This window comes from Macaca nemestrina, chromosome 2, assembly GCF_043159975.1.
Source record: "Macaca nemestrina isolate mMacNem1 chromosome 2, mMacNem.hap1, whole genome shotgun sequence".
NCBI classification, from domain to species: domain Eukaryota; kingdom Metazoa; phylum Chordata; class Mammalia; order Primates; family Cercopithecidae; genus Macaca; species Macaca nemestrina.
The window spans coordinates 82899660-82912312 of record NC_092126.1 but is presented as its reverse complement, the minus strand read 5'-3'; the positions used below and the strand labels follow the sequence as shown (position 1 = coordinate 82912312).

Below are 12653 nucleotides of genomic sequence, written 5' to 3'. Positions count from 1 at the left end.
CACGAGGTCAGGAGATCGAGACCATCCTGGCTAACACGGTGAAACCCCGTCTCCACTAAAATACAAAAAAAATTAGCCGGGCGTGGTGGCGGGCGCCTGTAGTCCCAGCTACTCGGGAGGCTGAGGCAGGAGAATGGCGTGAACCCAGGAGGCAGAACTTGCAGTGAGCCGAGATCACGCCACTACACCCTAGCCTGGGGGACAGCGAGACTCCGTCTCAAAAAATAAAATAAGGCCGGGCGCGGTGGCTCAAGCCTGTAATCCCAGCACTTTGGGAGGCCGAGACGGGCGGATCACGAGGTCAGGAGATCGAGACCATCCTGGCTAACACGGTGAAACCCCGTCTCTACTAAAAAATACAAAAAACTAGCCGGGCGAGATGGCGGGCGTCTGTAGTCCCAGCTACTCGGGAGGCTGAGGCAGGAGAATGGCGTGAACCCGGGAGGCGGAGCTTGCAGTGAGCCGAGATCGCGCCACTGCACTCCAGCCTGGGTGACAGAGCCAGACTCCGTCTCAAAAATAAAATAAAATAAAATAAAATAAAATAAAATAAAATAAATTTTAAAAATTAAAAAAATTAAAAAAATTAAAAAGGCTGGGTGCAGTGGCTCACACCTGTAATCATAGCACTTTGGGAGGCCAAGGTGGGTGGATAACCCGAGGTCAGGAGATCAAGACCAGCCTGGCCAGCATGGCGAAATCCCATCTCTATTAAAACTACAAAAATTAGCCAGGCATGGTAGTGCGTGCCTGTAATCCCAGCTACTCAGGAGGCTGAGGCAGGAGAATCACTTGAACTTGGGAGGCGGAGGTTGCAGTGAGCCGAGATCACACCACTACACTCCAGGCTGGGTGACAGAGACTCTGTCTCAGAAAACATAAAATAAATAAATAAATAAATAAGATATAGAAAAGAAGAGGCAAAACTGCTACTTGCAGATGACATTATCTACCTTAAAAATTCTAAGACAGGTAAATTATTAGTAAGGTGGAAAGTTTAATTTAAACATACAAAAAGAAAACAGTATATAATAGGTCTATGAGAAGACCCCATTAACAAAAGCACATGATTATAAAATATAGGAACAGGCCGGGCACAGTGGCTCAGGCCTGTAATCTCAGCACTTTCAGAGGCCAAGGCAGATGGATCACCTGAGGTAAGGAGTTCCAGACCAGCCTGGCCAACATGGTGAAACCCTGTCTTCACTAAAAATACAAAAATGAGCCAGGCATGATGGCGCCTTGCCTGTAATCCCAGCTACTCAAGAGACTGAGGCTGGAGAATCGCTTGAACCCGGGAGGCAGAGGTTGCAGTAAGCCAAGATCATGCCACTGTACTCCAGCCTGGATGACAGAGCAAGACTCCATCTCAAAAAAAAAAGAAAAAAATTAAGTAATGAATCAAGCCATTCCATAACATATATCAAAGTTAACTATAATACTACAATAATTAAACCAATAGTGGTATGTGCAAAAATAGATCTCTCCCCTAAAATCAATGAAACAACAGAAGGTACCTATGCACATTGTGAGAAATTTAGTATATAACAGAGTTACCATTTCAAATCAGTGATAAAAGGACAATCTGTCCAATAATGGTATTAGAATAAATTTTGAAAAATAAAAAGTTGTGTCAGTACCTTATAAATGACTAAACCCCAAAATACCAGATTCACTGAAAAGATAATCACTTTAAAAGTTTCATAATAGGTCAGGCACAGTGGCTCACACCTACAATCCCAGCACTTAGAGAGGCCAAGGCAGGTGAGTCACTTGAGGTCACGAGTTTGGGACCAGCCTGGCCAACATGGCAAAACCCTGTCTCTACTAAAAATACAAAAATTAGCCAGGCATGGTGGCACATGCCTGTAATCCCAGTTACTTGGGAGGCTGAGGCAGGAGAATCACTTGAACCCAGGAGGCAGAGGCTGCAGTGAGCCAGGATCATGCCACTGCACTCCAGCTTGGGCGACAGAGCAAGACACTGTCTCAAAAAACAAACAAAAATTAGCTGGGTGTTGTGGCGTGGGTGTTGTGGTGTGCACCTATAATCCTAGCTACTTAGGAGGCTGAGGCAGGAGGATTGTTAGAACCCAAGAGGCAAAGGTTGCAGTAAGACGAGATCACACCACTGGGTTCCACCCTGGGAAACAAAGCGAGACTCTGTCTCAAAAAAAAAAAAAAAAAAAGTTGCATAATAGAAGAAAAATAGAATATTTTTAAATGAAAAATATCTACCTAAGACAGCAAGTCCAGAAACTATCAAGGAAATTCTTAAAAAGGGCAGATTTGATTAAATAAAAACAAAAAACTCCAGACTAGCAACAGATTGGGGAAACGCTGGCAAATTTAACAAAATGTCAATGTCCTGTCAACAAATTAATAAGAAAAATAATACAACAGCAAATGGGTAAAATAGGAATAAACAATCCAGAAGAAATATAAATTATCATTAATATATAAAAGATACTTGTAAAAATAAGTTACCATTTTTTTGCCAATCCGACAGTCAAAAATTTAAAAGACAGATAACATGCAATGGGAATATAAGGAAGAAGTTTCACTAGTCCTGCTGTTAAGAATGTAAATTAAGCTCTTTTGGGAAACAATATCAAATTTTGAGATAGGCATATCTTTGACTATATTTGCAAGAATATATATTAAATATAAGGAGATTCCTTCAACATTATTTGAAATAGTGAGTTGATGAAGACAACTTTAAATGTTCATCAACCCGAAAAAAGATTAAACATATTATGGTGGCTGGGTGCAATGGCTCATGCCTGTAATTCCTACACCCTGAGAGGCCGAGGCAGGAGAATCACTTGAGCACAGGAGTTGGAGACCAGCCCTGTCTCTACAAAATACAAAAAAAAAATTAGCTGAGCCTAGTGGTATGCACCGTAATCCCAGCTACTCAGGAGGCTAAGGTGGGAGGACAAGGTGGTTGAGGCTGCAAAGGACCTAGATCATGCCACTGCACTCCAGCGTAGGCAACAGAATCAGACTCTGTCTCTTAAAACAACAACAACAACAACAATTGTAGAACACTATATTACCATCTTTAAAGAGGTCTGTCTATCCTGGCATGGAAAGATGACCATGATTTTTTAAATCAAGTTGCAGATGCATGTGTGGAAATATGAACTCATTTATTGGAAAAATGAAAGGGTATGTCTATGTGTGTGTATGCACATATATATCTATACTTATAAATATACCGATATGATATGGAATATCCCAAACTGTTAACGATGGCTACCTCTAGAAAGTGGGAGCGAGACAGCCATAAAAAAGAATGAAATCACGTCTTCTAGACCAGCATGGATAGAATTGAAGGCCATTATCCCTAGTGAAAAAAATCAGAAACAGAAAGCCGGATACAACATAATCTCTTATAAGCAAGAGCTAAACAAAAGACACACATGGACATAAAGAGGGAATAACAGACATTGGAGACTACAAAAGGTGGGAGGGGCATGAGGGTTGAAAAATACCTATCGGGTACAGGTAATTTTCTAGGTTTTACTGTTTACTGTTCAGGTGATGGGTACACCAAGTGACCAGACTTCACCGCTACATGATATAAGCATGTAAGAAAGAAAGAAATTTGCACTTGTACCCTTTAAATATATAAAAATGAACTAATAAAATAAAATAAGGTGGGAGTGAGAGACTACAGGGGAACTTTATGTGTGTGTGTGTATATATAAAAATTTTTTTTTTGAGACAGGGTCTTACTCTGTTGCCCAGGCTGGAGTGCAGTGGTGCAATCACAGCTCACTGCAGCCTTGACTTCCTGGCCTCGGGTGATTCTCCCACCTCACCCTCCAAGTAGCTAGGATAACAGGCTAATTTTTTTGTAGAGATAGGGTTTCACCCCATTCAGCCCAGGCTGGTCTCCAACTCCTGCGCTCAAGTGATTCACCTACCATGACCTCCCAAAATGTTGGGATTACAGGCATGAACCACCGCACCCAGCCTCTTTCTGTATTTCTGTATTTTTAATATTTAGTTTTAGTGCCTTGCCTTTGTGATCTGTATTTGGCCACTGGTGTCATTTTTGTTTCTATTATCATTCTCAGTCACATTCCTACATAGGTTAGCTGTCAAGCACAGTGCTTGCAACATAGAGCAGACAGACAATAAATAATTGTTCCGTTCTTTCTGACATTTCCTCCTGAATACCTCATAAGCACCTCGAACTCAAAATTCAGGGAACTGTTTCAGCCAATAAATTAACTTCTCCCACAGATCTCTTCCACATTCCCCAGTCTCTCTTTTTTTTTTTTTTTTTTTTGAGGCGGAGTCTCGCTCTGTCGCCCAGGCTGGAGTGCAGTGGCATGATCTCGGCTCACTGCAAGCTCCGCCTCCCGGGTTCCCGCCATTCTCCTGCCTCAGCCTCCCGAGTAGCTGGGACTACAGGCGCCGCCATCACGCCCGGCTAATTTTTTTGTATTTTTAGTGGAGACGGGGTTTCATTGTGTTAGCCAGGATGGTCTCGATCTCCTGACCTCGTGATCCGCCCGTCTCGGCCTCCCAAAGTGCTGGGATTACAGGCTTGAGCCACCGCGCCCGGCCTCCCCAGTCTCTCTTAAACAAGAAACCTATGATTGCCCAACTCCCGTCACCCCCATAAGACTACCTTTAATTCTACTGATACTACCCCTTAAAATTTCCACTGAATCCATATACTCTTTTCTCTCTCCTTAAAATCTCTCACCTGGGCCGGGTGCAGTGGCTCAAGCCTGTAATCCCAGCACTTTGGGAGGCCGAGACGGACGGATCACGAGGTCAGGAGATCGAGACCATCCTGGCTAACATGGTGAAACCCCGTCTCTACTAAAAAATACAAAAAACTAGCTGGGCGAGGTGGTGGGCACCTGTAGTCCCAGCTATTCGGGAGGCTGAGGCAGGAGAATGGCGTGAACCTGGGAGACAGAGCTTGCAGTGGGATGAGATTCGGCCACTGCACTCCAGCCTGGGCAACAGAGCGAGACTCTGTCTCAAAAAAAAAAAAAAAAAAAAAAAAATCTCTCACCTGGACTACTTCAAAAGCCTCCAAATCAGTTTCACCCATCACCAATCCATCTCCCATACTGATTTCAAGTGTTATCTTTCTAAAATGGAAATCTGATTATGTATTTCTCTTACTTAAAATTTTCATCAATGAGAAAAAGTCTGAACTCTGCAGTATGACATTCAAGGGTCTTCACAATCTAGCCCCTATGAACTTTCTTGGCCTCATCTCTCACCAGTGCCTACTTCATACTTTATATCCTAATAAGGAATGAATATGAGACTAACAACCAAACTGATCTTAATTCTCCAAACTTAGTGGTTGTTTAATGCCTATAACACCCATCTAACATCATTATTCACCAGGCAAACTCCTAGTTATCCTTTAAAAGCCTCAGACATTTCCTCCAGGGAGGTTTCCATCATCCCAAACTCCTCCCCAATATCCATTCCTGCAAATACCTTACATACGTATTTCAAATTTAATTGTTTCTATTGTAACTCATGTCTTTCCCTCCGCAAGTCTCTTAGTTCCTTAAAGGCAGAGCCTTACCTATCTCTGCATTCTCTGCGCTACGACAGCATCATGTGCCTGGATTACAGATGTTCAACAATATTTACTAAACTCAGTTTGAATAATCTCTGGTAATATTTGAAATCTTAAGCAAGATCGGAATTTTTAAAATTCATGTTTAAAGTAGGCACATTTCAATCATAAAAAAAAAAACAACAGACACTAAAATTGTAAAAGGGGGGGTGGGAGTTGCATTCAAAAGCCATCATGAACTAAGGACCTCTGGGGAGAATTTTTCTATACAGAGTTGCTTCTTTCTCCTTTGCTTCCTCAGTTTCTGCTTCTTCACAACTTTCATTTGCACATTGTCAGTTCTGGCCTCATCAGACTCTCTCTGCAACTCCAGCTTCAGTTCCCAGTGCTGACCAATTTTATCTCCATATTATCTCATTCAAATTTCTGAGGGTTTTTTGTGTTTGGTTTTGGTTTTTTGGCACCAGGCTAGCATGCTCTATTTTTTTCTCTCTCTGGCCAAGCTATGGATAAGCTGCCCTAGGGTTAGGTGCCATGGCTGAAGCTCCAAGACCAATCAGCTAACATCCCCCCAACCCTCAAGATACTACTTGTATTTCCTCAGAACCATTACTAAAGTATATTTCTAAAATAATCTTGCATTTCTTTCAAAAACAAGTCTTGCCAAGACTTGTTCACAGTAAGAAAAACTCTACATACTTCTTCACTGAAGCAGCTATTCCAAATATGCAAAGAGTTAACAATCTTTTATTTCTGGATGTGCACAGAAGGAATCCTCTGTATTGTTATTACTGCTTGGCAGCAGTGGTTTAAAAAGAACTTTTACAAGCTTTCTGCAAAAATTTCCATACACATATAATGTAAAGTTACGAGCAGTCCAGATGTTGCCTTGGTAAAGTCTATCCCATAATTTCAAGTAATTTTATATAAGGATAAGCACATACATTGACAGTTTATCACTAATTAGCAAAACCTGTTTCTCTTCCTCCAAACTAATAACACTAGGTAATAATTGAAGGCCCCTCACTGGAAACCTTCCTTGCTAGGAAACGACTAGTGCAGGCCATGAGAAAGGCATCTAACTAAGATGTGGTGTCCAATAAAATTGAATTTTCAGTGCTATTAATCTCTTGCTTAAAAATTAGATATAAATTGGTTGGGCAAGATGGTTCATGCCTGTAATCCCAGCACTTTGGGAGACCGAGGTGGGCAGATCACTTGAGGTCAGGAGTTCGAGACCAACCTGGCGAACATGGTGAAAACCCGTCTTTACTAAAACACAAAAATTAGCTGGGCGTGGTGGCGCACGCCTGTAGTCCCAGCTACTCAGGAGGCAGAGGCAGGAGAATCTCTTGAACCTGGGAGATGGAGTTTGCAATGAGCTGAGATCACGCCACTGCACTCCAGCCCGGGCAACAGAGCGAGACTCCATCTCCAAAAAAATAAATAAATAAAATAAAATAAAAATAAAAACTAGAAAAAAATTAAATGTTATTTGATCTAGAGATAACACGTTTTCACTGAGATCAAGCTTAACAGAATAACAACACTATACACAGCTTTGAAAAGAGAGGGCAATTTATTCACTAAAAAATGCTGGCTATTAAATGAGTCAACATTCACTGGAAGGAAATATTGTTAGAAAAGGGTAGTGGAGCCAGGTACGGTGGCTCACACCTGTAATCCCAGCACTTTGAGAGGGTGAGGCAGGAGGATCACTTGAGCCCAGGAGTTTGAGATCAGCCTGGGCAACACAGTGAGAACTTGTCTCTATATAAAAAAGAAAGAAAGAAAGAAAAGGGTAGAGGGATAGAGGAAATGCTATGTAATAATGGCCCTTCAGAAGATTGGAGAGAAAAGAAAACTTTTTCAAATGCAGAATGTTCTTACATTTCTTGGATAAAGGAAGCATTTTCTATTTTAAAATCAGGTAGGTGTTCTAGTTAGCCAACCTGTTTATTAACTATCCTTGTCCGTGACTCATTTTAGCTTCATCTATATTAATGAGCAGCTGACTATGTAATACCACAATCATCAGTTTAAGACTATACAAACACATAATCTTAACAGATCTAATTTCAGAGGACAGAAATTTGGTACAATTTAGAGTGCTGATACTGTCTTTAAATGAGGCTTGAAATGAAGGTACCATTAGAAAGCTTTCACTGAACAAAGACCAGTATACAATGGGCAAGAGGTTATCTGTGCCTCAGCAAAATTTCACAGATTTTAGAAGACAATGTTACCTTGAATGTCTTCGAAAATTTTTAGTCAAACACTACAGAAGCTGTATGTCCTTATTCTCTTCTTTTTAATAACTGGAGCAATAAGCTAAGATAATTTGCTATCTAAATTCATGAAGTACAGCAAGACTTTGATTTCTTCTCAAAGGAGAAGTTTACAACGATTTTCATTTACTAACTAGGCCTATTTACATGTGTCAAACTAATATAAATGGGAAAATAGAAAGAAGCACTAATTTCTTACCTTTCATAGACTCATTGGAGAAGATGATCTCAATTTAATAAGCCAAGAATTTACTGAAAGCCTTAGGGCCAGGCGCAGTGGCTCATGCCTGTAATCCCAGCACTTTGGGAGGCCGAGGCGAGCGCTTCATTTGAGGCCAGGAGATCAAGACAAGCCTGGCCAACATGATGAAACCCCGTCTCTACTAAAAATACAAAAATTAGCCCGGTGTGGTGGCGCATGCCTGTAATACCAGCTACTGGGGAGGCTAAGGCAAGTGAACTGCTTGAACCCAGGAGGCAGAGGGTGCAGTGAGCCAAGATCATGCCACTGCACTCCAGCATGGGTAACAGGGTAAGACCCTGTCTCAAAAACCAACAAACAAAAACAAAATAAAATAAAGTGAAACATCTCATTCATCAAATTACAAGTAAGGGTTTTTAAAAAAAGCAAAGGAAGCTTTTTTCTCACCTTGCAAAGTTCATGGCTGACCATCCTCAAGTCAAAACAGTTCTTGTGACAACTACAAACTTTAAAAAAATATACACAGATTTCTTGGTACTGATTTAAAATCAAAATCTCCTTATTCAATTTTACCTGTTTAAACACAAAGGTATCATACTGTCCTATATAACTCCAATAAACTACTCCTGCATACAGTCAGGCTAACAATAAACAGAGGCCAGAGGCTTCATGGCAGCAAACTAGTAAGTCCTTACATCAAATCAACACAACATTTAGGGGCTTAGATTTTCTTTGAAATCAAAACAAGAGAGGCAGTTTGAGAGTTTGCTATCTTCACTGATCCTCTCAGGAATGTAAAAGTATGCACTACAATTTCAACCTACCACTGCTTGAGTTTTTTAAAGCAATTTACTTCTACCTGGACAAGCAGTAAGGCAAGTCATAGTAGCTGGGTTTTTTGTGACTTCTCAGTCTCAAACCTTTATGGTCACACTAACATTTCACATTTCTAATGCTCCTAAACATAATTATCTCAAAAAAAAAAAAAAAAAATTCAAACCACAACTGAATTTAAAGGAAGGGGACACTTTGCGTCACTGACAGAAAATGATTTAACACAATGAACTCAGAACTGGGTTTTTTCTTGTAACCATAGTAAGAGTGAAGATCAGAGAATTTAAAACTGCAACTAGGCTAGTCTCACTTTGCAGTATCTCACCCTATCGGGTAGTCGTTGAAACAACACCGAGAAAGAAAGGCTCACAAAATTTTGATTTACACACATGCAACTTAATCTTGACGAGACATAAGTACCCACTGCACGTCCCTGAAAACGCATCGACTTGATTCTTAAATACAACCCCTATGTCTAATATACTGGTAGTGCAGATACACTACGTGAACACAACGGGGATGAAGATATATCTAAGAGAACAAGAGGCGTTAGACCTGCTGGTAATCAAAACGGCCAGCTAACTGAAGTAGTCCCGTTTTCTATCCCCACAGCAAACAGAGTTAACTAAAGCACCGCTTGGAATCCTCAACTCGCAACCCCAAATACACCCAGACTTAAGGATGCAAGGCCACTACAAAGCTCTCAGTAGACGAGTCTCTCGTCCACACCAGGTGCACCTACTCTATCCCTTAGGTTCCTCCTCGGACCCTACTCTGGCCCCTTGGGTCCCCGCACTGCCATACCTGGGTACCCCTCCAGTCCTGCGTCCCCTTGCTTCGCCCCCACCCCCATCACTTCGTCATTCGCCCTGAGTCACCGGAGCCGCCCGCCCGCCCAGCCCAACCCGCCTACAACACCTCCAGCCCCTCACCCTCCCCTCCTCCATGCCGAGTGGAGCCGGCCTGTCCCCTCCCGCCCACCGCCCTGCCCCAGGACACTCACCCGCGGTAGTAGGCTTTCACCCGGACCTGGTGGGAATGGTCCCCGCTGCCGCCGCCTGCGACCGTGTGGGACATGGTGCTGCTGTCCCTCTGAGTCGGCATCTCCTCACTCCCCCGCCTCAACACTGGAGGCCGGGGGTGCGGGGGGGCGCTCCGGACCCCGTGGGGGACTCCGCCGCCCGCGCCTGGCGGAGAGCCGCGGCCGTCAGCCCACCTACCTGCCCACCTCGCCCGCAGCGCCGACCCAAGGGTCGCCTCGCCGGAGCAGCCGGAACCGCGCGGCTCCTCCCACTCCCCGTAGGCGCCGCCGCCTCTACAGCCGCCCGGGCCCAGGACACCTCCTGCGTCGGTCCCTCCCACTTCGCTCGCTCCAAAGGCCCACATTCCGGGGTAGGGCGGGCGCAACCATCTAGCCAGCTCAAGGAGCCTCAATGCCGGGCTGAACCATCCTTACGGGGGCAGAGAAAGGAGACAGAGGGAATGGGAGACGCTGCTTATGGCATCAAACAGGCCAGAAGGGGTGCTTTCACGCGAGCTGTGAAAGAGACAATGACCAGCTCTAGATCACTAAAGTCTCTTCCCTGGAGGAACAATGGTAGGGACAAATTCTACGACACCTCACCCTAGCCTCGCAACTTGGTCACGCCTGCGGTCGGCCGACTTGGCACCCGGGATAGATTTGCGTGCAGGTTTCTGGGATTTGGAGTCCTCATGGCATTCTGGGACTTGAGGTTCCTTGCGCGTAGGGTTCCGCGCCTTCCCGTTGGTGAAGTCTCTCTCTCCAGCGTGCTCCCTGGAGCTGTTGGGGTGGAAAACCTGGATCCAGCTTGGGCATCTGAAGGTCCTGGAAATGACTGGGCTTTCTCACGTTCTAGACTTTATTATCTGATTAAGTCTCCCATCTTCTAATTGCATAAATCGTCTAAATTATACATGTCTTTTTGGGGAACAAGAATTTGGTTACCTGCTCAGCGTAACCTCTTTTATGGAAATAATTTAATAACATATGTAACAAATATAATAAAGGAAGAAAGTCAACCAGAAGATAGGATGAAAAACCGATTTTTCTTATTTGGGGGCCCCCATATCTAGGCCCTTGTAGACTGCCCTTGCATGGAACAAGAGCATAATGAATACTTACCCAATCAAGTCAGTCAATCCAAGAGCATTTCATTCTGTTAAAAACTGGCTTACCAAGGATTAGAAAGAATCGTCCTTGTAACCTAGTCTCTGACTTTCCTAGGATGTTGGCTCTGACACATAATTTACACTGCAACTACAGGTAGCATGAATCCAGCCCCTACAGCAGTCCTGGTGCTGAACGAGTTGGAATAATCAAAGAAATAGCTTTCTTTACGATGATAAAATAGGCTTGGGGGACTGAGTCATCAGTTATGTGTGACATTTTAGCGTGGTACGACATCCTCCAACTGCTACAGACTTGGATTATATACTCTTACTAAAAATTCCCCTTGAGTCAGGCAAAGGGCTACATGCCTGTAGTCCCAGCCTTTGAGAGGCTGAGGCAGGAGGATCACTTGAGCCCAGGAGTTCAAGGCCAGCCTGAGCAACATGGTGAGACCCCATCTCTTAAACAGACAAACAAAAATCCCATTGAAAACTTGGTATCAGGTTTTCACCAATTGGAGACCTGCATCAGCATGTTTAATACGGAGGGATTAACTATGGAATATACGTTATTTCTAGTGGAAAATTTAGCAGGCTTGTGACAAATTTGTAATGCTGTAGAAAAAGAAATTTATGTCATATAGGGAGTGAAAATGTATAGAGAAATGAAAAGGTAAGACATGGAAAATGTTCTTGATCATGATTCCTTAGCATTTTGAAAAATCCTTCTTCATTGACCTCATAGCATGCTTTGAAGGTGACCATTGTTTCCAGAGGAGGCTTACTGCTTACTTTGTCAGCTATGAGAATCTGTACATATTGATAATTTGCATCAATACCACTGTATAAATAAGTTTTCTTTCTCTGAAAGATGGAGCTTTACTTGTGATTATCAGGGAAAGCATTTTTTGTTTTCATTTTTTTAGAGATGGAGACTCACTATGATGCTTAGGCTGGAGTGCAGTGGCTAGTCACAAATGCGCTCATAGCACACTACAGTCTTAAACTTCTTGACTCAAGCAATCCTCCCACCACAGCCTCCTGAGTAGCTGGGACTACAGGTGCATTCCACCATACCTGAATAACATTTTTTTGTTTTAAAGTCTATCTTTTCTGATAGTAATATAGCCACTACAGCTCCCTTAAGGTTGCTGTTTAGATGGTATATCTTTTTTTTTTTTGAGATGGAGTCTCATTCTGTTGCCCAGGCTGGAGTGCAGTGGCATGATCTCAGCTCACTGCAACCTCCACCTCCCAGGTTCAAGCGATTCTCCTGCCTCAGCCTCCTGAGTAGCTAGGATTACAGGCACACACCACCATGCCTGGCTAATTTTTGTATTTTTAGTAGAGCCAGGGTTTCGCCATGTTGGCCAGGGTGGTCTCAAACTCCTGACCTCAGGTGATGCGCCTGCCTTAGCCTCTCAAAGTGCTGTGATTACAGATGTGAGCCACTGTGCCCAGCCAGTATATCTTAAAAAAAAAAAATTTTTTTTTTCTTTGGCTGGACACGGTGGCTCACGCCTGTAATCCCAGCACTTTGGGAGGCTGAGACAGGCGGATCACAAGGTCAGGAGATCGAGACCATCCTGGCTAACATGGTGAAACCCCGTCTCTACTAAAAATACAAAAATTA

General features: G+C 43.2%; 1 protein-coding gene across 2 annotated transcripts in view; it reads right to left on the bottom strand.

The window, feature by feature from the left end:
- Positions 1-10181, bottom strand: part of LOC105465838 (protein kinase C iota) — an 86429-nt gene extending 76248 nt beyond the window's left edge. Inside the window, exon 1 of one of the 2 annotated variants that reach the window (XM_011714472.2) lies at positions 9894-10181. In XM_011714472.2, coding sequence (XP_011712774.2) covers positions 9894-9994 — 101 coding nt within the window. In that variant the 5' untranslated portion in view covers positions 9995-10181. Of the gene's footprint in view, positions 1-8503; positions 8533-9893 lie in introns of those variants that run through there. The other variant, XM_011714478.3, reaches the window with a different exon arrangement.
- Between the last annotated feature and the right edge of the window lie 2472 nt (positions 10182-12653).